Source organism: Labrus bergylta, chromosome 18 (assembly GCF_963930695.1).
Source record: "Labrus bergylta chromosome 18, fLabBer1.1, whole genome shotgun sequence".
In the NCBI taxonomy this organism is placed as follows: domain Eukaryota; kingdom Metazoa; phylum Chordata; class Actinopteri; order Labriformes; family Labridae; genus Labrus; species Labrus bergylta.
In genome coordinates this window covers 20,298,003-20,324,196 of record NC_089212.1, presented here as the reverse complement: position 1 = coordinate 20,324,196, position 26,194 = coordinate 20,298,003, and the positions used below count along the sequence as shown (strand labels likewise).

Sequence of the window (26,194 nt, the reverse complement as noted above, 5' to 3'; positions counted from 1 at the left end):
GCACAGCGTTGACCCCACTGTGCACATCCCCAACCAGAGAGGGCGAGGCTGAAGTGAAGTGGAGGGAGATGAGAGAGAAAAAGGGGGGGGGGGGGGAGAGAGGGGTGAGGGTTGGGGGTAAAACTTGTCTTTAACAGCCAGTTAGGCTATATTACCTTTTCACCCAAAATAAGGGCTGGAGCAAAGCCACCCTCTCCTTCCAGCCTCTCCCCTGGAGCCAAAGAAGAGTGGTGCATCCAGAAGGGAGAGGAGGGGAGGAGGGGTGCCTGGTTACTGCCTTTTTCTCCACAGTCACTGCCCAGAACTCTCTTGATCTTTTCATAAGATTAGCATCTGCCAAGAACCTGAAATTTAGCACTGGTTGCACAAAGTACACACATCATCCAAGTCTTTAAATTGGACTGACTATTGGTGCAATTAACCTTCTACCTGCAGTAACAATTTTCTTATTGAAACAAAAACGTGGGTCTTTCTCTACCAGTTCTGTACGCTTGTGTATATAAATGTACATAAACACATGGAGGAGTGCTACTTTTGACGCAGATGTGGAGTGTGTAAAAAAGGATGTATGTCAGTTCAGACAAGAGTCCGCCATCCAAAAGGGGGGGGGGGCTTTTATTTGTAGAGGGGGGAAAAAAAGAGCCGAAGAAAAGCGATGGAATAAAGATGTATAAAAGAAAAGGAGGCAGGCTGTTGCAGATGTCAGGACCCAATTTGCATGAATGGCAAAGGGCTAAATTGCAGGGGACATGAGGGGGGGGGGGGGGGAGCTACCCTCCTCTCCACCCTCACCCCACTCTCTATTTTTTTTTTAGGGGGGAACTTAAAGGGAGCTGTGATGCCCATGACTGCTTCTCACTCAGCAGACAGGGATCAGTGGCTAATGAAGGGCTTTGGGTCTCCACCAGACATTTCACACTCTCTGCCTCCCTGACAACTCCACCCTGCTCCCCCTGCGCTCCGACACTGCCGCTGCCTCTTCCCGGAGAATCCAAATCCAATAGGGCTAATTGGTCTCGCAGGTAATCTCAGTTTGGACCCTGTTTCTTGATAAACAAACTTACAAATCTGCCAACGTGCCAATCCGAACCACACTTTCCCTACACCTAGATTCTGCCCCTCGTCTTCTCTTACTAAATATATTAGGACTGGAGCTATTCTTGATATTAAAGCCGAAAGCGTGATTTAAGCTACCCCCTTCTATTATTTATAATCGTTGTGATAGAACAACAGAGAAGCATACCTAAGTCCTAGGGTTTGATGCTGATTAAATATTAAAGAATAGGTATTTCCCAAAAGCAAGTGGGGCTATGTTGAATTGAAACAAGCGCGATCATTAGTCAAACAAGCTGATTCCACACTTTTTCATCTTTGGAAGACAGGCTGTGTTGCTCGACTTTGGAAGGAGAGAGAGAGAGAAAACAGAAAACAATGAATGGATGGATCCATCTGCTAGTGAAGTAAAGGCTATACAATTCTACAAGGTGCTTCATATGAATCTTCTACCTCAAGCAGTAGAGAGAGCAGCTGTATGCAGGTCACTATTTTTAAAACAGTGTGGTTTTCGTGATTCAGAACAGCTTTCACTGTTTGAGGCAATTCATGGTTACAGCATCAGCCCTGATTCTCTTACCCTCAATTACGATTCCAAACCAAACAAACAAACACAGTTTTTGTATTTATGACTTGGATTTATTGCAGACATCTTTGCCACACCTGATGGACAGTGGCATCAAAGGGAAGTTCAACAGAGATGTGGGTTTCTACATAGAGCTGGAGGCTTTTCTAGAGTAAATGGATTAAAAGGTTTATAAATCAACAAGTCAACCATCAGATTGTAGCCTCTGCTCAGCAGCCCTCTCATCAGCCAAATGCCATGAAGTTTTTTTTTTTTTTTTTTTCCCTCCTCGCTCTCTTTTTTTTTTCACACAAATGTCCTGGAGGCAGGGAACAAAGCGAGCAGAACTGATTACTGCGCTGCTGCCCCGCTCCGCCAGTCTAAACTCTGTTTGGCTTCCTAATGAGCTCACTAAAAACCCAATTCATCACCCATAACCCCTTCTCAACCTGCCTTGAAATCCCCCATTATGGGTAGGCAAGGACAGTCCGTTTACAGGCTTTGAGCCGGGGTCAAGGGCTGTGGCGGCGTTCGTGGCAACAGCACGGCCAAGGTTATCTCAACACAAGAGAACGGATACTTCCAGTGGCTTTTTTATTTTCCTTTCAGCCAATACTCTTTGTTGGTTGTCACTTTCCAATGATTTTAAGCATTAAAAGTACATCTATTTCTATTATTCTAGCCTTAATGGGTTGTTTTGAAACTCCACATGAACCTCCCCCCCATCCATTTTGCACCCCCCCCCCCCCCTTTGACTACACCAGCGGTGTCCCAGCCCGAGCAGAGGAATGTCCGGCTTGATGACTGCAGCAGCGGGAATGTCCCATTCCAGTCAGTGTTCGCACCAGAGATTTCAAGTTTAATACCCCTACGTCCCATCCCCGCAAAGACAGGAATTTGGTGGGAAGAGAATGAAGAGGGATGAGGAGGGGAGGGGGGGGGTGATGGAGCAAGGGGAGATGTTACGTTTTTAAAGAGCGAAGAAGGTATGAAAATGACTCAAATTTAATTGGAAAGAAAGAAAATATCATACAGGAGGAGGTATAGGATAAGTAGTGGGTGTTTGGTGGAAAAGGGGGGTCAGAAAGGGAGGAGTGGATGGGAGGGAGGACAGAAGAGGGTTGGGGTAAACTCCCACTGTTCCTCATTACATGGAGCTGAAATGATCCTCCCGACACCTGAGCTGTAACCAAGAGATTACAGAATTGATGAATCCTCGGTTTAAAATGCAGCTGTTTTATTCTGCTTTAGTAATTAATTCTTTTTCCGATAGCGTATTGATTAAGCGTAGCCCCTGATAAAGTTCAAACTGAGAGAGATCCCTCCTGGGGCTTTGGCTCGGCCTGCTTGGGAGAGTCAATGAAAACTTCCTCCCCTCCACCTGAATCGCTCTCTCTCCTTCTGTCAGTGCAGTTTACCCTCATAAATTAGTCAGATCTGAGAGGAGTCAGGCTCTTGCTTGGTTCATACTAGCCTCGTCTGATGTCTGTTTTCTTTACACCTACACAAATGCACATTCGCTTGTTGAAAGCTCCATGGTACAAAACTTCCCAAAACATGAATTTGAAGATTTACTGAGAAGCTACAGTACATGTACTAAAGCATAGATCTCTAGCAGCTGATTCCTTCTTTTCCTTCCCTGTACCTCGTTCTTATTTTCACCCCTTACAGAGGGAAACCTCGGCATACAGAACGAGAGCGTCTCCTCTCACAAAACTACTCTTTCATTCTTTTTATCGCCGCGTTTTTCCATACCGCTGTGAGTGAGAGTCTGATCAACAGAGGGTAAAGCGGCTCTCTCCAGGGAGCCAACTAGAGGAGAAATCAGATACAGCTTTACAAGAGAGTCAGCCGCTCATGTCTTGTCAAGACCCCTCACCTACCGGTTCCTTTACAAGTCAATAACCAGGGCCCAGTGTCGTCCGCTGGGCCTTGGCACACATTCACCTCTTTTCTATAGGAAGCAGAGGCAGGGGGAGTCCAGAGACCTGAATGCAATGATGCAAACCTTTATGCAACAGTATTCTGTATATGATGGAAAATAGTTGTTTTTCTGCTTTAAAAAAACATTCTTCATGGTCCTGGCCCTAATGGGAAACTACATTAATCCCTACTATACAACATGGACTCCTTTTAACATTCATCTAATACATCCTGACAAATAATTGGTGACCCCATGAGACAAGAAGAACCAGTCAGAAGCCCTTTTCAATATTAAAAACTAATGAAAGACTGAATGAATTATGAAGGCAGAAGGGAAAAAATATAATTAGAAAGGTGGAAGTAGTGCTTAATACATTTACTCAAGACTATTTCCTTTCGTTAATGGGACCGCAGCATGCAGAGAGAGGGGGGTTTTGACGTGGCTAGTATTGACTGTCCACTCTGCTCCTTAAGGTAAATCCAGCAGGTCATTTCATTAAGGCCCAATTCCATGGCACTAATTTTGATTTTTGGGGGCTTGACAGCTGTTGGCGGTGGAAATTGCTATGGCAGGAACAGTGGGAGAGGAGACTATTACTGCTGGGGGGGAAAAAAAACAAATTGCAAAAGCCTGGGTTCAGATTACTGCCACTATGCCTCACTGACCACAAAAAGTTGGATTTTGTCACATTTCCAGCCTTTGCTTCTTGATTGGTTCTTGAGAAATAGAAAGCGGGGGAATCTATTTTGGAATAAGGGTTCAACTAAACAAGTGCATGGCATACTGCACAGGGAAATAGACAATAATGTACAGTAAGTTTACACTGTCGGACCAAGAAACATCTCTAAAGATGATAAATGCAATACAACAGCTTTGCAACAAAGACTCCTGACAGCTGTTTGATTTATTGGTGGTTTCATTTTGGTTCCATAGTTAATTCCACTTGTACTGTCTGGTGTTGAAGCTCATTACACCAGAAAAAAAAACATCAGGCTTATACAGTAAATGACTACTGACTGAATCATCATCTCTTTCTTCAGTAGATTCATAAAACCAAGATTTTATTACAAAACAAATTGACCTGACAACTCTGTCCATTTTTTATGTTTCGGTTTATTTTCTAAATAAGACATTACCCATCTTCCCTCATAATGCATGACTGCTGTTTCTTGGTGTGACAGCGAGGTGGACCTGACTTGCAATGTGAACTCTAAGTCGCCTCGCAAGTTATCAAGCAGCATTAAAGTTCCAGAAGGAAGGAGAAGAAGAAAAGCAGCTCTTCCTCTGATGCTATTAATTAGCAGTGCTCTATAGCGCTCAGCTTTTTGAAGCTCTCCATCTCCTTTTGTTTCAACCTCCGCTCTTCTTTTCTTTTTTGGTGTGGACTTCTTTATTGACTTTTCAATTTTCCCCTCACATGCACCCCCTGCACTAGCTGTAGCCCCAGCATTTCTGCACTAGTAGCCCCGGCCCCCGACAGTACCCCGAAGCCCCACTCTCCGAGACGCCGGCTAGGGAGCCCTGAGAGCTGGGCAGGCCCTACAGCTCCCACCAGCCCACAACTGGCTCCCCACGAGACCAGAATCAAAGAGAGAAGCCCTTAAAATATAACCATGGGTATAATGAGGGTGCTCCAAAGAACAATAAGCATATACACCAAAGGAGAGTAGGAGTACAAAAGGCAGAGAGAGTAAAAACTATAGGAATGTTGGCCTGAGAAGCAAACAAAAAAAAATGAGAATGCTACTGTGCTTTAGGAGAGAGGGCAAAGGGCCACAGCCAGTGGTGATGGTAGCCGGGGCCACGCATCTATCCAACCACGTATCTGAACCCAAAACAACAAGGGGGTCTGCCGCATGCCTCTGGAGCCGAAGGGAGCCAAAGGGAGCACGACTAATTTCTGCACAACAATAGGCCTGGATGGGCGCCCACACAATGGCAGGTGCTTTGAATAGCAGCAGGGCCCTTGCAGCAGGGATCTTCTCCTCTCTCACTCCGAGGGCTCTGGCTCTGGCTTGTGTAACCTTTCATTTTCAACCGGGTTTCCTTTTGACTCATAAAGGATGAAAATGATCTCATGGGGGGGGGCGGGGGGGGGGAGCAAAGGAGTAAGAGACAGCCAGGCCTGTGAGGCACAGTCCATCTGTGTTTTTTGTTTTTTTTTCATGTGTGTTATCTGCCGTTTTCGCTCCCCTCGATTACTTTTTTCCTCTCCTTTAAATTCTCTCTCTCTATTTACATTTACAGTATCCTCGTTTTTTCACCTCCTCACTCTATCTTCCCCTTTTTTCCCCCACCTCTTCCACATTTTTTTTCATCGACTGTTGGGTCTGCTGTGTTGTTGTTTTCGGCAGTGGTTTGTTGTTCGGCTGCTGGGCTATCCTGTAGGCCATGATGCAGTGGTAAAAGCAGTTTTCCCCCCACCTTAAGAGCATTCTTTCCGGGGTCACAAGGTCAGGCTTCACAGATGTCTCCTGCAGACACTCAGTTGTCTAAGGACCGCATCCCTGGGAGTAAGCATTCGTACTAAACAATGCAGCTTTTTCCCCCTTACTTTGGAAAATGTTAAATGTTTTTTTTTTTGTGTGTCTCGCTTTTTTCTTCCTCTGTTTTCATTGTTTTATTTTTGAATGAGAGTGAGCGCAACTTTTCCAAGGTGGAGGATTTTTTTTGTGTTTAGATAATGAGAGAATGCACTGGTTATCACAAGATAGTGCTGTTTTCTGGCTGCTTTCATTCTTTTAAACACTCCCCGTCTCCTGAAGTTTCCTCCAATTGTTCTAATGGGGCCTTAGTCATCCTCGCCTGATGGCAGAGGGAAAAGATGCTTTAAAAGGCTCTTTTTCTTTGCTCAGTATTGTGTTGCCAGGAGAGAAAAAATGAAAACATGTAGCAACTGTCCGGAGCTCCACACTGAGTAAGCAGGGCAGACGCCAAACAAAGAGCAATCCCAAATGAACAAGAGAGACAATATTTGAACAAGAACATCTCTATGTAGCCTCAATCTTGACAAAAAAAAAATTGCATAGAAGAGAATTCCTGGGCCAAATGGCTTTCATTACAAGGAAATCAGCTTCTGCTTCTTTTTTTTTTTTTAGGGGGCGGAGCGTGACACTGGTAAAAGAGACAAGATTGCAGCATTTACCATACGAGTTCTGCCTGAAAACATGAAAAAGTGTGTAATTGGAACAACATTTTCAAAACCCAGGCACTGAGCTATCCTTGAATATCTTACTCCTTTTCATCTCACATTCCCTTGTTCCTTTTTTTCTCCTTCGTTTGATATGGTGCTCTCGCTTCCCCCTCCAAACATATCCCTCTGTATTCTGCAAATTGATAACCCTCTAAATGAATTATGGTAAATGCATAATGAAGGTTTTCTCAGCTCCAGCCCTGCAGCCAGCCAGGATGGAGCATCTCGTTTGGCATGTTTGATTCGTTTTGTTGCGCATTTAGCCCCAGTGTTCCTTCAGAGTGCTCACTGCTTGGGGCATGTAAATAAGAAATTATCCTTGCTGACTAACATGGCTAATACCTCCTCTGGGGTAATCAAAAATTATTAGACGCTCGCTTCCAATAAACATTAGGGCTCATGGCACTAACCACTGTCAAATCGCTCACCTCCGCCTGCTCCCCAATAGCCATAAAATGGGTGAACAAAAGTGATCAGGTGTGGAAAAAGCTACATGGAAACTGAGAGATTGCGGGAGTGCTATTATGCCTAAAAAAGCAGCCCTTGGCTTTAAGAGTCATTAAAGCATGTACTGGAGTGGGAATCAGACTAGAAAATGAGCTTATCTTGCATAATGCCCTCAAAAGCTTTGCATAAACGTGAAAGATGTGCGCGTGAAAATCAGCGGCAGAGAGGAAGAACTCGGATTGTAACACACTTCCTTTATCATCCACCCACTCTCTTGGACGGTGGCAGCATGGTTAAAGCACTACCTGTAGGGTATAGCTGCTCCGCTCATATCCAAACAGGCTTCAGTGTGTAAACTTGGGTTTACAACAAGAGAAAAACCACACAGCAAGTGAACAAGCTATAGCCCGCCCTTGCTAAGTCACTCGACTCAAAACTACTCGCTGTTTTTTTTTTTTTTTTGGGAGGGACCTTTTAGCTGTGATGCAGGGTTCGGATATTAGGGGGAGGAGAATTGGGAGGGTGGGGGTGGTGGAAGAGATTAAAGAGCCAAGGGAGGCAGAAGAAAGGAAAGAAAGTAAAAGAGCACAAGGCCCATTGGTCAAACACAAAGGGGGAGAGAGGGAGAGGACATTTGAAGTCAGGGTTAAACTCCAAATAAGCACACCTTAAACGGGCTGGTGTAAGCTGGCAGTCAGGGGTTTTTGGAGTTTCCCTGCAGGTGTGCCTTTGACAGGCTTGGCCTCTGTAACCTCTCTCTGATCTAGAGTGGGGCCCGGGGTTTGGACACAGAAGAAACCGGTGGCATCTCGCTGCCTCCGAATCTCATTCTATGTCTATTACATTCACACACGCATGCTTACACTCTCTGTAAACACACACACACACACACACACACACACACACACACACGCAAACACAGTGCCAGACAAGGGGAAAACAAATCTGGTGAGGACTAGAGCAATTGGATTATCACCTCTAAAGGGTGACTTCTTGGCTGACCCCCTTCAGGCTAGCATGCTGAAACAAGACGGAAAATTTCCTGGGAAAACACTCTCCCTTTAAAGAACAGAAGCACTGTCATCATTGTGAAAATACAGCAGCGGCAGCATTAATGGACGTGGAAATGCCCTGTGGGGCACGCGCTCAAATCCCTTTTAGCCATATTACATCAGACCCCTGTGCTCTCCTCATCATCACCACAAGCTCTGGAGTAATCAGCAGTGGAACATGGGTGTGTAAACCCACTGTATAATGATGAACTGATACAACAGAGCTGCACTCTGGCTTTGTTTCTGGCACAAGCCTTTGGGTATAAGAAAGAAAAAGTCACTTCCTTCCTTTCACTTTGGCTCAATCATGATTATTTCCCAGCAACAGCTCTTCCTTTCTGCCTTTTTAATCACACTGAACTCACTCCAATATAATCTGGTCTTCTTCAGAGAAAGACAGAAAGAGAAGAGAAGAAAAGAAAGAAAGAAAAAAATGTCTCCCCCAAGCTCTCCCTTAATGGTGCAAAACAGACATTCTCCTCAGCTGCTGTCAGAATAATCTTGGTAATTTTTTCCCTATGTTCTCCAAACATTAGTTTGCACATTAGGCTGACCCAGTTAATGTCCCTTTCCTGCCGCGTAGGACCCAGTTCCTGGCCAAAGCTAGGCCAGGCTGGGTTGGGCCTGGGTCAGACTGGGGGTCTGTTCATGATTATGGACCAGAGGGACCAGGCCCCAGCCAGAGCTGAGAGAGGGGGAATAAGAGGAATGGAAAAGGAGGAGATGATAAGAGGAAGAGCGGGAAACAGGAGAAAGGGCATAGAGTGGTGGTGATGTAGAAAGGTTAAGCTGCTGGAAGTGGAGCTGACTCTATCCTTTTAGAGGTCCTTTGCTTTTTCTGTTGTTCTTTTTTTTTATTTTCTCATGATCTATAGACTCAACAAATGTTACACGGGGTCAGAAGAAAGACAGCAAGACATAAAAAGGAAGAGAGAGAGAGAGAGAGAGAGAGCGGAAGGGAGGAAGGAAGGAGGGAGCTGAGGGAGCTGATCATTCTCTTTAATCACATTTTGGATGAGGGCCAGGTAGTCTGCGGTACTGAGAGCGAGACAGAGGGGTAAGCGAGGAGGAAAGGAGTGTGAGGGGGGAGGAGGGGGGGGGGGGGGGGGGAGGAGAGAGGAAGAGAGAGATGCAGGAATAAATGGAAGGAGAGAGAGAGAGAGAGAGGGACTTATGGATAGAGGGGATGAGCCAGAGAGCAGAGCCCCTTGAAACAGCTCGAAGTGCAGCGGCGCTGAAGCAAAAGTGCTCCTATGGCCACACATACGATGTCTGTGTGAGTGTATGTGGGGGAGAGTGACAGCCGTTCCCGTAAATGCCCGCGAATGCTGAATCCAGCAAGAATCTGGTGTTAGAGCAGGAGCAGGGAGAGATCCATTTTAAAACTATGTGCATTAACTATACTTTTCCCCATAGATTAAGCACTCCACATGAATAATTTAGCCTCTCTTATGCTAATGGGATCATGAAAGTATCCCCTCAGTACCGTGTTTTCTACCCCTCCACAGCAACTCTTCTCGGCTTTCAACAATCGCCCTGCCCCTTCCCAACAAAACCATCCCACTGACACACTGCACCGTTTTCACAACAGACACCTGACTAACATGAAGCTTAGCATGTAGCCGCAAGGCATTTCATTGCACATGTTAGCTTATTGAGAGGCAGCAATGTTATCCTCATTAAGAAGTTTTTAAGTTTGTTTAAGTACAGTTTTAACTACTACAGATAATAGTTACAGGTTGAACACACTTGGTTTACAGATAAGATCGCTGTTGCCATTCACAATATTCACACAGCAGCAATTTTACGATGATGTAACGCTCAGAGCAGGAAGCTAAAATTGTGTGATTTTTACTTTTTTTTCTAATGGGGTATCTGAAAGTTATTGTCATTTCACAGCTACTGAAAAGACAATTGAGACAGTGAATGTCTGGAAGGACATTGTGTCACATTTAAAAGTAAAACAACATTTAGCACAACCCATTAGCTTCCACGAGACAACAGCTATTGCTAGTGTTCAACAACGTCTCAGCAAACAATATGTTAGCTAGAAAGTAAAATCCTAGCGAACATAAAGCTCGCTGAAAATGTAAGCCTTTCCAAGTAGTGACACTAGCTTTCAACAACAATTTAAGCTAACGTTTATAATGTCTAAAAAAGTGGCTACATGTTAAAGTTAGCTAATGAATTGGCTGCAGCTAGCGGGTTATGTTGCTCATTGTGTTGCTAATCAATCAAGAGACAGTTTATTTGTCAGATACTTTAAATCTACAGTATATGATTTACAACCTGTGACAAAGTGGTGCGACTTTTTAACAGTATCTAAGTTTTTCACCTGATATAAAAGAAAAAATTGCCCCCGTGTAAGTATGGTCACTTGACATGGTTTTGTGAGTAGCTTACAAGTAGGACTACTATTCTTACACTTTCTGATTCAGTGTGTGTTTTTTCGTGAGGGGAAGTGGTCATATCCCGAGTGTTTATGTTTCTTCGCCCTGTTTTGTTCAGCCTCTGCCATTACACACTAAAATGACCCAAGTGCACATTCACAACACACACACACACACGCACACACACACACACACAACCTTGTTGCTTCAGCATTGTGTTGTTGTGTCGAGGCAAGGTGGGGGCACGGTGTAAAAGATTATCAGTCCTCCAACAGCTGGGAGTGAGAGCCATGAAACAGCAGGGCCTGGGCCTGCTTTATTGTTTATCTGTTGTTTATGGGCCAGTGTTCAGCTTTAATTACTACACTAAATTAAACTCTAACAGGCACTTAGAGGGTACCAGCTAACACACACTCATGCGTGCATGCCCGCACACACCGTATATTTAATATACACAGACACACCTCGCTGATCACTTCAGAGCTGAGGTATAGGCTACTAAAACGCGACAAGGCTTCCATCTTGCGTTAAGCACAGACTTTGCTTTTCTTCTTCTTGTTACATGTTGTTTTTTCTGCTCCTTCTTCTTGAGCCTAAAGTGTAGCTGCCAAAGAAAAAAAAAAAAAAGCAAAGCCAAAGGTCCGGAAAATGCTAAATTCAACAGGCCTTGTTCATGCTGGGACCGTCTAGGCGGACACAGGGAGTCATGTCCCCACCAGGAATGACCCCCCTCTGGTGAGCTCAACCACAAAGACCTTGCTGAGTGGGGCCCCTGGCCAGGGCCAAGGGAGCTCACCACACTCCCCACGCATACACACAAATGTACCACAATACCATCAAGCGCAGCATGCTCCCTCAGAGCCGAACACTCAAGCTCTCCCTCTCTTCCTCCCTTTCCTCTCCCTCCATCGCTGCCTCTCTCCATCTCTCTGGGGAGTCTGTCTATCCGCCGAGCGTGGGGATTGTTCAATTGCTGAGAAAATGTACAAAATGCTTTCTCCTCTCTTCTGTTGAGCCTTTTCCGTCTACCGTAGAATTGGGGAATTGTACAGAAAGCCCCTTTGCTCACCACTCAAGATGTCAACGTGGATTTGGTCTTCATGCATAGCTAATAATCACAAGTGTGGACTGGAGCAGAGGCAAGTGCACACACAGACACAGCTAGAGGGGTAAAACATTACCTAAACATTAATGATTGAATGCAATCGACTCTACTGTGTTTTGGTGTGTGCATACATGCAGGATTCTTAATTAAAACTTGGATGGATCACATTATGGACATCAGCTTGGAAAACTCATGCTATCTTAAGGCACACACATTCATCAAGTTTAACTCCCTGCAACTGATGTCTCAGATGTTTCTAGATAAGCTTGGAGGAGTTCCAAAGGACTGTTAATCAAAATGATTTGCGAGTGGGGCCAATGGAGTTATTGTGCGTTACCTTCTGAACCGTCTCCCCGTTAACTGCTGAAATTTGTTTATCTAGCCAGAACATAGGGAGTCACTCTCTGAGAGTCAGTAAGTGAGAGTGCAGAATTTGCCCTGAGGGTGATACTTCTTATTTTTTATTTTTTTGGAGGGAAACTCAGAGAAAGAGAAAAAAAATACATGTTAAGAACACAAGGCGGGGAAAGGTTACTGATCTGAGTATTGTGCTGAAACCTTTTTCGTATGCGTCAGAACCTTAACTGGCAATCTTTACTGACAGCTATGAGCATGCTTCACCTTGGTTTACTGCTTGACAATAAATTATTCCACAAGAGGGGTGATACATATTTGCGCACTTGTTAAATTGTTTTTTGGCACAGGTTCAGAGCAATCCTCCACGCTGAGATACAAGGCAGAGATTGAGGAAGTGGATTCTGCTCACAGAGACCATCTTGAGTTTTGTTTGCACTGTACATACAGTGCTTTGTGGGATAAAATAATGAACTTGATTCTACTGTGCATCCCCTTATGAGCCAAAGCAAAAGAGAAAAAAAAAAAACTTTTTACCCTTTCTTCAACATTTCTGGGAGAAACTGAGTCGGATAAGGAGTCCGATTTTCAACTGAGGGATGCTTCTGGATACATTCTGGAGGTAAGTGTTTTTCAAGGCACACGCACATTAAACACACCTTTCAAGATGCACGATGGCGGAAGAGAGTTGATGTTTTTCTTGGCAGCTGAAACCAAAAAAGCACAGTGGGTCTTACTCACTCTTCCTCCCTCTCTCCGCCTCTCGCCCATCTATTCTGTCTTTCTCAACTGATCCACATCATCACCCCTTTTAACAGGGGCCAAGCTGTTAAAGACCCCATTACTGAAGTGAAGCACACATTTCACATTTTCTCTGCGGACCTGAGAGTGTGGACTACAAATTTTGTGTGGAAATGTATTGAGATAGGAGGCGGGTCCATGCGTGGAGTGGAGCGGAGTGGAGGAGAGGTGGAAAGGTGGAGGGGTTGGGGAGTGGAAGGCTCTGTCAGAATGGAAGGGCCAGAGTCGGGAGTCAGCGAGCGCTTCAAGCGTTAACGTAATTGCAAGAATGTGAAAAATGAGGCGGCGGGGCTCCCGAGCGAAGCGAAAGGTCAGAGCATGCCTCACACAAAACAACTGGCTGGAGGACGGCCTCATTAGACCATTAAATCAGCTGCGCTCTCTCGATTTTTTTCTCTCTCTCTTTTCTTACTCTGCCTACTTTTTCACCTTCTCTACCGTTTCACCTCTGTACTTTAATAGCTCTTCTTTTGCCTTCTTATAAATTGTTGCCTCTAGTCTATGCTACTTTCTTTGTTTTTTTTGCCATGAAAGGCTTTGAGCTGGTGGACCTAGCATTTAGCACTCTACAGTGTGGGTCAGGCTCCGGCCTTGATCTAGTCCTGGTCTATGTTGGCCCAGAGCACGGTGCCGTACCGTAACTGTCTTTGGCCCGTATTGATCGGCTGTTACTGGATACGGTGGGGAGAGGAGTCGATAAGTGCTCTGTGGATTACAGGTCACTTGTACTTATGTGTGTAAGATAATCAATAGGCAGTGCATTTCTTCCACCCCATCCCCCCCTCCTCTCTCTGTTGTTTCTGCAGTCTTCATCTCCCATGCTGCCTGCAATTAAAGAGATGAGTGCAAAATATCTCCCCATGTTCTGTCCTCCCTACTGCACTCATCCAGAAGTCTTATCCGAAATTCAAGCCAGCAAGTAAAAAATATTTTCACTATTAATTAATCTGCTGATTATTCTCAATATTATTCAGTTACATTTGATTCAATAAAACGTCCCCGAAAAAAAATTGGAAAATGCTCATAACGCCAAGAGCAATGTCTTAAAATCTGCTTTCATGTCCAACCGACAGTCCAAAATCCAAAGCCTCTTTACATACTGTCATAAATGACAAAGGAACGCAGCGATTCCTAACGTTTAAGAAGCTGGAAGCAGCAAATGTTTGACATTTCTGCATGAAGATGACAGAAACAATTAGCCGGTTATCATTATGTTCATAGTTTGTTTTGATTGATTCTCTTAGGATCGAATAATCACTTAATAGATCAACTCCAAACTGGAAAACATAATATTATTCATCCCTCTCTTAGTTTTTTTCTAACAAATGTTTCTGTTACATTGTTTCTGTACACAGTTAAACAGAACCCCCCCCCCCCGTTGCTTAGCCGAGACCTAGCTAACAACAACTAGCCTGACAGTAGCCTGTGATCCAATCAGCACTGACACAGCTGACCACAGAGGTCTGCTGCGGCCCCGGGTCTGTGGTTTAGAAATGGTTCAGAGTCTACAACTATCTGAAAAGCTGAAGATGATTTAAACAGCCCCACCACAGACACACATCCCATCGATACATTTGATCGCTTATCGGGAAAACGATACGGACACAACAAGCGGGTTCACTTTCAGAGCGAGCGAGCGAGCGAGCGATCTGTTACAGTACGTGTGTGTGTGTGTGTCTCTGAGCGTTTGAGTGTGTTTGTGGGTGTAGACAGTGTGATGAAATTTCATGCAAAACCATGGACACTGCCCGAGGGCGCACAGGGATACAGAAAGAGACCTACAAAAACACACACACACACACACACACACACATTCCGCAGCCAGTGAAAGAGAGTTGTTGGTACAATCAAAACAAGAGGAAGACAAGAAAGGAAAGGCCAAGAGCTCATCATGTGTTCCCTTAGATCAGGCAGCAGTAGTGTTTAATAAACAGTTTTTAACCTCACAGTGTCTTGACGCCTGGCCTCACCTCTACATTAGCTTTTTCATGTGCTTTTGATAATTTATCTGTCAAAATTGATGTGGACCGTGACAAAAACACCAGGCAGATAGCTGTGACTTGCACACGCCGCCTGTAATAAATTCAAATGCGTTTGTTTTGAAATGCATTATTACTGTTTGGCAGGTCACGTACTAGATAACACAAGGCTCACTGAGACATAATTAGGGGCTGTTGTGCATGCAAAGTTAATATGGTTTAAATGCAAACAAGAACTGGCAGAAATACACTATTAATCATCAGCTTTTGTTCAGCTCTCTAAATAGTAACATTTTGGAAAGCCCTTTCTCGAGGCTTGTGTGCAACACTGGCTGTTGCCTGTAGTGGATAAGCTTGTTCATTTTTAGGTGTGACTATGTGTTTACATGGACGCCAGTCAAAAAGCAGGATAATCCAGTGTGCAGAAGCAAGGACTGGGTTGCATGTGTAAAGAGAGATGTGGCATCTATTCATTGTAGATAGCACATTAGACAGGGTTAAAGTGAGGTGTTGGCAACTCTTCCCATGCATGATGATTAATATGTCCCGCATGGATCCGTGCCTGCATCTGTGTGTGTGTTTATGTCTGGGTGTTGGTGTGCACGAGAATGAGCGTGCACGTGCATGCCCATTTTGGTGCTGGCTCACCTTGTTCGCTGCTGTTGTCACCGCTCTGCGAAGCGTGTCCCCCGCTGGAGGGCCCCGGTGTGCCGGCTGAGTGTGTGGAGGTGGCGTCATCATGGTCTCTCCAGGAAGCTGGGTTCTGAGGTTGTTGGGTTTTTTTTTTTTTTTTTTTTTAAAGAGAGAGAGAAAGCGAGCGTGGGATCCATCCATCCATCCGTGCATCCATCCACATTCCCCAGTCCAAACCGCAAACCAGGAGCAGAGAGAGCAGAGAAGGGGGAAGAGGAGGGAGGGAGGGACACAGAAAAAGAGAGAGAGAGAGAGAGAGACCATATGAGTATGCAGGAAAAGTAAGAGTGACATCTGTAAGAGTCTACAGGCTCTGTGAGGGCCCTTGGCCTGCCTACATTCTCCTGGCAAGGCTAGCAGACAATCAACAATGCCACTAAAATCACAGATGAATAGAAAGAAATGCACTAAAGCATCTGGCAATAAGTCAAAACACTGTAATCAAAGTGTTTCATTAATGCATGAGAGCAAAACGCAGCGCTGTTAATGTGGCGTTTGATTTCCAAGTGAAGCACTTGTGAGTAATTGTCTAAACACACATGGCAGTGCCCGGAGTTCGTTTATACCGTAACCAATCGAGACTTCCGTGTCAAGTGAGAAATATAGAGGTAAAAAGTCCAAACACACCACAGCCGCCATTAATCATTACCACTGTCAGAAATGAAAATAAGATATGACAGTGATTCTCCAGCTAATCTGCCAAAAACGTGCACACGCCCACTCTGAAATACACACACCCACTGAGGGCTAGCAGAAATACACATTATGCACACACACTAATGACATAATAGAGCAAGAAGAATAAACACACATGCGCACACGCTCGCTTTTCTATATACAAACACATGCTGGAAGAAAGTGTTAAATCTCTGCTGGCTAACTTCAAAGAAATGTCCATAAACAAATCTGTAGCTTTTAAGGCTTCTTTTCTATTTCCTCCACTCCCTCCTCTGCTCATTTTCTCTCCTTCTCCTTCTCTTTCTCTCTTTCCTGGTCATTCCCACTGCACTGTCGCCGCAAACCGGGAAACGGGATTTTCTACTGTACAGGAAAGGCTTTATCAGTGCCACATGAAGGCAGGCTAGAGGTGGAATTTCCTCTGCCATTCAAGTGGAAGAGGGACAGACTGATCACTCATTTTACCACACTTGCTCCGACAAACACACAGGCTCAATAAGCTCTCTCACACAAGAGTTGATAGAAAATCCGTAGCTTACAAAACCCATGCTAGTCTTTTCCAATTTAACCTGTCACCTGAGCACTATGACAAAATGCTGGCCAACGTAAGCCCCAACATTGTCTGGGGGGGTGGGGTGGGGGGGGCCGCCGAGAGAAGGAGCCCCTTGAGCCGAGCCCAAGCCAAACAAACACAGGCCCGCACCAAGGCTTCCCACAAACCTCAGCCCACTTCTCGGTTCCCGCTAAGGGGTGTTTTTCCTCCCTCAAACACACATAAACACATACACATTCATACAAAAGCAGAAGGAAAATGTACATGCTACAGAATATTCCAAGAAAGAGACCATTTTTTTTACCATTTTGTTTAAATTCAGAGTAGTTCCTGACGGAGTTCTGCCTGCCTGCCTGCCTGCCTGCCTGCTATGGTGCCCCAGTCAGAGTGAGCTGTACTGGTTGAGGACAGACAGGAGACAGCCCGGAGACTAGAGGAGGTTTTCAGAGGCTATAAGACAAGCGGCTGCCGAGCTCCCTTGGGTGCTCAGTCCTGATGTGCTGCTGTTCGTTCTGCTGCGGAGGCGAGGCTGCTGCTCTGCCTGTGAGCAAGGCCCTTTTATCTGCTAAGTTTTTTGGGGAAGGAGGGCTGTTTTCCCAAACAGCTTGGAGCTGAAAACAGCAGACACAAACACACAAGGCCCTTCAGACCCTCCGCTCCACTCAAGGCCCCTCTCAGCGTCAGCTGTTCGCCGGATGGCAATCAGATAAAGAGCTGGGAGAATTACTCAGAAGAGGGGTAAGAAGACAGGGGGAACAATAGGCTGTGCGTGGGCTTGAGCCCTCCAGAACAAGCAGAGGGAAAAGTGTCCCTGCTCTGAAAGGGGAAGACGATTGTTATGTGTTCATCCTCTGTGCCAACACATGGTACACTTCATGGGAACGAGGTCTGTTGTTATAGTGATTTTTTTTTTTTGTTACTCTCAACACAGCACGCGCTGGGTAAAATCACTAATGTGGGAAAAGCCCATCAAGCATCTGAAAACAGTCTAATTCTGTCTCATGTGACACAAAGAGGCACGACAGAAAGGAGAGGTAAGAATCCCAGACTCCCTGAGTGTATAATGTATTTAAACAGAGCCGGAGAAAATGACTGGGTTCTACTTCCTCAAAATGAGACATCCACTGCCGGCAAGCTGCGAGACAGACCTGAAAAACTGTGCTCACTGCTCTCACGCTCTCTCTCTCTCTCTCTCTCTCTCTCTCTCTCTCTCTCTCCCTCTCTCTCCTTTATACTTGCCAGCCATGGCCACAGCATGGTTTTAATGCAACAGCTGAATCGATAGGACTTAATTTAGCTATCATTGCAGGGTAATGTGTCATTTTTAATGGCGCTGGTACTAAATTAAATTCAAAGACACCTCAGCTAATGGTGTTAAAGGGAATGATATTTTGCTGTGATTTGCTACCCTGTGGATTTAATGGGCCTGTATGCAGGGATGTAGATAAAGCTCAGCTAGTTTGTTTCTTACAGGGTGAAAAGCACACCGCAGCACTTTATATGACTTAATAATATTAATACGTTGGCTCATTTATGATGAACCCCACACACTCCTCTTTTAATACCTGGAAGTCACTTCTCATTCATAACCGCCCTCGTCTGCAAAACAAGACAACAAACACCACAACAAAAGCGTTAACTTTCCACGCTCGGCAAGGCGACAAAAGCAACAGCCTTTCCTCCTTATGAATTATTTAGTGCATCTCTCTGAGCATCAACAGACACCCGCGCCGCGCAACACAAACACACACAACCATTTTGTCACAGCCCTCGTGGGTCTGATGAAGTTCAAACAAGTCGGAGGGGGAAAGAAATCGTGTCACCCAAACAGTCTTTTTCAACCTACAGAAGAATCCCTCGGAAGAAGAATTAGGAAGAAGGAGCAGAAAAAAAACAAAGGGCCTCTAGCCCGTGTGCTAACTCCCCCAAAGCTGGGCATAATTAGGAGTCAAACATGGTTCACTCCATGCTCTCCACTAATTGTGTTAAAGAGCAGTGTTACCAGGAGGAGAATGCCGACGAAAAAAACAACACATACATGAGCAGGCTGAGGATACACACACACACACACACATACACACACAATAGGACTAGATGGAGAGTAAGATACAAAAGAAGCATGGTCTCCAGGGACAGCCGCTTCTATTTGCTGGGGTTAGCGACTGGCAGCTGATAATACAAGTTGTAATTAATATAAAAGCAGGAGACAATATGGGGAGGAAGGCTTGTAGTGGAGCAGGGCCACAGGAGAGCAGGAGAATGCAATGCTTTCTCCCGTCCCCTGTTTCTCATTTACAAACACCTGCCTGGCACAATTTCACTCCCCGCCCTTGCACTCTGCCTACATCCCTAGGAATTTCTAAATAAAATTGATTTAGCGGCATCATTGAATTTCCCTCAAATTCCCCTGGAAGCCGGAGGAAGAAAAAAAAAAAAGAAGGGAAGAAATCTGTCGGTGTAGAAGCAGTGTAAGGAAGGCTGCATGGGGACGACTGGCCTTGCGCATGTGTGTATCTCTATGTGTGTGTGTGTGTGTGTGTGTGTGTGTATGTGTGTCGTACAGAATTGCTGACACACCAGAAAACACACAGGACCGTAAATCATAAAGCTGACATTTCAAGACACATCTTGCCACATGGTATAAACAGAAAAAAGAAAAAAAAGAAAAACTTCTAACACATTTTCTGTTGGCTTGAGCTTGTAATTATATACAGCCGCCTAAGAAACGTGTAGGTGCACCTCTATTGAACCTGCGACTATTCACAACACCCTCAATTATACCGAATATAAAGAGTGTTTAATTCAGCAGCCGATCATTCAAAGGAGCATGTGTTAACAGACACGAGGGATTGACTGGTCGTGTTCATCCTTTAAAACTTTCTCTGAGGCAAAAACAAGCTTTTTGTTGCAGTAAATGTCAGATAGAATGATGAAGGTTCAATAAAGAATGCTATCACTATAGTGAACCATGTGTTTGGATAATTTAACTCGGCTCTTTCCTCGTCAAAAACAACAACTAAAGTATGCGCTTTCATACATTCATATAGTGACATCTATGTTTTATATAACTGTACAGTTTGACGCAATCAACATCCTCTTTTCATGGTGCCTATGATGTTTGTTTGACTGTTTAACACGGTCACAGAGGTGTTACTTTAATTATATGTTTTAGCATTGAAGTCATGGTTAAGGAAGGTGTGAAGGTGTGTCATAATGAGAGGTGTTCCTAAAACTGGCAATACAAAAAAACTCCTCGAAGGATAATGTGGTGATGTAACTCGACATTTAAGATTGAGATTAAGAATTAAATTATTAAACTGACACTTTAGTCAGTTGGGGTTCTATTCAATTGCAACGCTTGTAAATATTTACTTTTGCAACTGAACTGTCATTAACATGAAAGTTGTATTTTAACTCAGGTCATCATACATGCATTAAATGTCCCTACAGCCCAGAAACTGTTTGCTTTTTTATTGCAGTCATTTGGAGCAAGCATGCAGTTAAAGGAAGGGAGTGTGAGAGATGCAACAAGTGAGCCGATAGCCTCTCTGCAGCACTGATTAGATATGCCTGCCAACAGTGCCCAGTCTCTGCACACTAATCAAATAGGAAATGTTAGGCCAGACATCCCACCATCACAAAACAATTGTGTGGAACAGACAGAGCGGCCCAAGTCAGCAGTGCACTGTTTTTTGTTTTTTTTTATAATGGGAAAGAGGAGAGATCCAAACGTGGTCGCTCCCCGAGGAGAACAAAGATAGTTGAATTAGAACACCTCCAAAACGGAGAAATTCCACGCTTCAGCAGGCCGGCTCGGCCCGAGGGCTCAGCGTCCACAGGCAGAGTGCTGAGTTTGTGTGTGTGTGTGTGTGTGTGTGTGTGTGTGTGTGTGTGTGTATGCTGCACCATGCAAAGTGGCGTGCAGAGACATTACTGAGCACCCGTCTCTGCAGATACACACAGTAAATCACAGCATGGGCACAACAAGAACTATTGCATTGCTTTGCTGAACCTGTGACATCACTGCGTCTGACCAATGGTTTACAGCAACCAGAGAATCAAATGTAAACAGAGCAAGTTTTTTTTCCCCATCCTTTTTATTTACTTTCCAGCAGCCATGCAGAGGTAAGATAAGCTACACTATGGGAGCTCCTATCGTTCCCCCGAGGAAGCCTCTCCAAAACAAACGTGCAAACCTGCACACTTTCTGTTAAACAAATCTGAAACTATGCAGAAAGGCAAAGACACTTTTCAAAAGCGTAATGCATATGCATGGAGGGAATGAAAAGCCTTCTGCTAATATGTAAGCTCGACTGAAGAATAGCAGGAGAAGACACAAAGGCTAATTCATTAGTACAGATAATATTCAGACACTGTTAATTCTATTTGCCTCTCTAATTGGATGTAGAACAGAAGAGACAGATATTTTATTCATTAATTAAAAGACAAGAGAGAAAAGCATTGACAAGCACACACACTGTAGCAGCCGTTTACAAATCTACACCGCTCTCTGTTTCTTTTCTTTTTTTAACTCCTCCATCACCCTCCATGTGTAATACAACATCTTTTTTTTCTTTTCTTTAATTGGGAGGGGGGTAATCTGAGGAGGGGTGGTGAGTTGGGAAGACATGGGTGGGCTACATGGTTGAGATAGTCACCGCAAGCGAAAAAAAAAAAAAAAAGGGAAATCAACAGTGTCAGCAAGGACTCATCCTGCTCTCTCTATAACGTAATCCAATCATCGCTGAGACAATGCTGCATTCAAGTGTAAATAAAACACTGCTTATTATGCTCCCATGTCAGGTATGAAGAGGAGGGAGACAGAAAGAGGTTGTTGGGCTTTTTTTTTTATTTTTTAAAGGGAAGAAAACACACACACATATGCACACATACATACAAACAAGCTCAATGGGCCGCCTCCTCCAGTGAAGAGCCTCATCATCTCAAGAAAAACCAACTTTCTCCAAATGAGATGTAGCCCTGGGCTATATATTAAAAATGCATATCAAAGCAAAGAAAAATGGACGTGAGAGAGTCTAACTAAATAAATTAGCATATCTAACTATCAAACCGCCTTCCTCTCCTCAATGGGGAAGCGAGGACAGAGATGAATAATAAAAAAAAAAAAGAAAGAAGCAAATGAATAAATAAAATAAATAAATCAAGACAAGTAGGACAAAAATTGCTTTCAATCCAGCGGCACAGTTATGCAGCCAAATGCATTTTTGTGCATTGTTCTCAGCATTCAAAGCACATTTTAAGCATGAAGAGCTGGACTCCTTTCAATTAGACATGGAAATTACTGCTGAGAAGTTAACTATTTACTACCACGCTTTCAGACACCTCTGTGGATGTTCTTTTTTTTTTTTTTTTCCGCAGACATGAGGTGCACAAAAAGCTACAAGTGATAAGGAGTTGTGCTTTTTTTTTTGAAATATTACAATAAGCAGGAGGGTGCGTATTTACATCAAGCAGCCATTATTCAAATCAGCTCCCAGCTCAGCTCTAAAAACAAGCAAGGAAAAAAAAAAAATCAGAGCAGCAGAGAGCTATAATAAAAAGTTCATTGGTGCCACAGCAGTGAAATAAATCCCTCAAAAGTTAAAAACCTAATGAGGTGGTCAGTCCAAATGACTCCAAGATGAATGGCTTGTCATGCAGCCTTCTTTGTTTATTGCTGCTCCTGATTCGCTTTATTGGCACTTCTAATTTACTAATTATCAAAATATTTCTCGCGAGCTTGGACCGGTGACAGAGCTTGGTGTCTGAGCAGTGAAGGCACCACTGGAAACCGGCCTGAGCATCCACCATCTGCCATGAAACTAAACAGGCTAGTTTATCTAATCTCTGCAATATAAACAACAGCATGCCTCATTTCTACACTTGTGTTGGAGGGCCACAATATTGCACCGTTTTCCAGACCAACATCGTCATCCACTCCGTGATTGTGTTTTAATGCAGCCTGTGCAGCCTGCCGCGTCGACCTGTAGACGCGCCGGGCTTTTCAAAGTGTGGGGGGGGGGGGGGGGGGGGAATCCACCGCTATTAGGCCGATAGCCAGAGCCAACAGATGCAGCGCGGTGACTTTGCATAACACTTAAATCTGCTTTAATTCCTAATAGGCTTGGCCTTGTGCTGCACTGATATTAACTAGTCACTTTGTCGCATTAACCCGCTCTGTTTTTCCCTTTTACTCCACCAAAACATTAGCTTCATCACCGACATGCAACACGCAATCATTCACAGATATCAACTGAATAGCACACCGTCAGCTCGATCCATACAGCAGGGGGGGGGGGAGTCAGTGTTTATTACACCGAAAATGCACCGATTTAAAACCAGGGAATCGATCTTCAAATTTAAAGCTCCTGTACTTCAGGTGCATATAATTGAATTCAGCATTATGGAGCCTCCAGCCATAAAAAATGTGTGTGTGTGGGGGGGGGGGGGGAGCAGAGAGGGGAGAGAGCCACTGCAGAGCACCAAACCACACGGCAAATCAATACGAAACAATTAAACACATTAACATCAACAGCAATGGAAGGCCTCCAGACGAACCATCATATGCCTTGTGAACTTGACATTGATGCTAAGCCTTTAGCTCTGAGATCTATTTCAATAGGCTACCACTTTCTCCACCTCTGCAGCACACACACACACAAAAAAAAAATCCACAGCTTTACGCACAGGCCCCATCCAGCTCCCACAGCCCCCAAAATATAAAGCCCCTTTCTTTTTAAATATTAGCCTACAGCTAAAGCTTAGCGCTGATACCCTGCTTTAACATTAAACCTTAGTAACAGATAATTGCCTCACATTCATTCTTTTTTTTCTTTTTTTTTTTACAGCGTGCAACTCTCCATAATGCACGGCAGCAATTTACGCACGTGCACACCCTCCAACACACACACACACACACACACACACACACACACACACACACACACACACACACAAACCTCGGAGCAAGCAGGGACGCATTATGCACACATGACTGGTCCTAATCAAAAGACTAAAACAATAACGCAGTCCATTGTATCACATCTAGCTTATGACCTTAGAACATCGATCGGCTGATTTTCCTTGCAGAACAGAGCACGCGCTATTTACAGATGGCACAGCACAGCAGTGTCACACACACACACACACACACACACACACACACACACACACACACACACACACACACACACACACACACACACCGAGCCGAGGCTAACAGCCCCCAAACTTTGCATTGTGGGAAAAATTAAGCAAATCTGATTGTTTAACAACAGCCGATTACTTGTTGTTTAACGTCCTTAAAATTATAAACGGCCGGGTTATTGTCTACAGTATGAGACATCAGAGATGAATGCAGACACACGTCCAGCACACACACACACACACACACATCAAGAATATAGTAAATATTTGGTTACTTACGTGATCTGCGAGGTTAGTCGACGATCCCGAGAGTTCTTCGTGATCTGATTTTGAGCTGCCATCCCGTTCGTCAATAACTAGATCTATTGGCATTTTTCCTTTCAAACAGCTGATGTACCGGTGGCAAAAATTGTCGCAGAGCTCATGCACCTATAGAAAAAAAAAGAGGGGGAGAAAGAAAGCACATTTTATTTTTCAGGATAAGGGAAACGCTTCAGCCAAGTCCAAGAATAACTGCAATTAGGGGGGGGGGGGGGGGGGGGGCATCATCGGCGGCAAGGAAACAATAGTGAAATTGTTGCAGAGCTTATTATTCTCCTGAGACTGGAGCAACAAGTTGAAGGACAAAAAAAAAAAAAAACAGCATGCCGTTAGCAAAGGGGGAATAATGAGCAGCTGAAACCAAATCTGCAGATCGATAACAATGTGCAACGTGAGCAGACAGGCTCCAACATGTTTTATCAATAAGTCACAGAATTAGTTGGCTCAATAAAAAAAAAAGCATATTTTGAGAAAATGAAACACTTCTACAAAATGCACGCCGCTGTATTTTAGAACATCTGATAATAACTTTAAAGCACTGCCAAAAAAAACAAACAAAAAAAAAAAACAGTTGAGCCACGTTTAATAATATCAGTTACATTCAAATACATGCTGTGTGTGTGTGTGTGTGTGTGTGTGTGTGTGTGTGTGTGTGTGTGTGTGTGTGTGTGTGTGTGTGTGTGTGTGTGTGCAGGTGGCGCCATGCAGTAAGATTTAGAATATTTACCTTTTCTAATTCCAAGAGGTGAAATCGTAATACTTGTATGGCTTGTATCATCTGGAATAAAAGAGCAAAATAAGCACAGTTAACATCATTAAACTGAAAAATATTTCTTTTTAAAACGTGTGTTAAGTTTCAATGTAAGAATCCACCCGTCACAACAGTAGGCTATGGTGTGCACATGAGATGCATGCTGTTTTTTTTTGTTTTTTACAGTAAAAGGAAGCTGCATGAAACTTCTTCACACACACTGGTCAGCTGGGTCAGTGTGATGGGAGGACATGCACAATGACAGCGGCTGGTGTGGTCACACAGCTTCTCCTCAGAGCTGATCTGACATCCAGTGTGGAAGCTTTAATCATATGTTCACTTATTTGTTGTGAGATACTGCGGACACTATCCCCCTCCGAAGAAACACGGCAGAGGGAAACCGCACAGTTAGTGGAGGGCAGAGAGGTCAGAGAGTGTGTGCTTACCAAATTGTCCAACTCTGGATTTGATGAAAATAAAGGTTTTTCTGCTCGGACCTAAAATAACACAGCAAATGTCAAAGTTAGTTTTGGGATGTAATGCTCGGAATGTGTCTATTTCTATCACGGTAAAAACAAGTCTAAAAAAAACAAGGGACACGTTTTGTGGAAATTCTGCAGATTTACACACACTGCTATTTAATCATTCAAAGAAAGTTTCAATGCAAAAGTGAAAAAAAAAAAGAAGAGTGCCTTAATGCGGCAAAAACACAACATTATATACATTTTTTTAATGTTTCTAAATTGACCTGTTTGGCAAAGACTGCAATGTCCTCATTGAAGGAGTCTGAGGAGCAGACATCGCCGCCTGCTACGCCGGGCTCCCTCGGAGTACACGTCGCCAACTCGCACTTCTCAAAAACCAGCGCGAGCAGTGGGAATAAAGGGTGACTGCAAGAGGGGAAACACAGTCTGAGCACAAGCAGCACACCGGCTCAACATGCACACTGCAAGAAATGTCCAAATCAACCTGCACATCTCTGGGTGCCATGGCCCGTAAACCTTTACTATTCTTAAAGGAATCATAAATAAAACACAGTCGGAATGACATGATTTTACTTTTTGCACGCTGCTTGATTTTTTCATATTTCTTATAAAACAAATCTTCTCGGCAAAAATATAAAAACACACAGCAAGTTAAACTAAATTGAGGATTGGAGATTATCGTTTTCCAACAGATCGTTTGAGTT

General features: G+C 44.1%; 1 protein-coding gene across 13 annotated transcripts in view; it reads right to left on the bottom strand.

The window, feature by feature from the left end:
* meis2a (Meis homeobox 2a) overlaps positions 1–26,194 on the bottom strand; it is an 80,408-nt gene that overhangs the window by 51,552 nt on the left and 2,662 nt on the right. For 7 of the 13 annotated variants that reach the window (XM_029278219.2, XM_029278221.2, XM_029278220.2 and 4 more), the window contains exons 3-7: positions 25,754–25,895; positions 25,452–25,502; positions 24,982–25,032; positions 24,213–24,362; positions 15,512–15,626 (exon numbers count right to left, since the gene is read on the bottom strand). In XM_029278219.2, the coding sequence (XP_029134052.1) occupies positions 15,512–15,626; positions 24,213–24,362; positions 24,982–25,032; positions 25,452–25,502; positions 25,754–25,895 (509 nt within the window). Of the gene's footprint in view, positions 1–12,742; positions 12,791–15,511; positions 15,627–24,212; positions 24,363–24,981; positions 25,033–25,451; positions 25,503–25,753; positions 25,896–26,194 lie in introns of all 13 variants that reach the window. The other 6 variants (XM_029278214.2, XM_029278218.2, XM_029278216.2 and 3 more) reach the window with 1 other exon arrangement.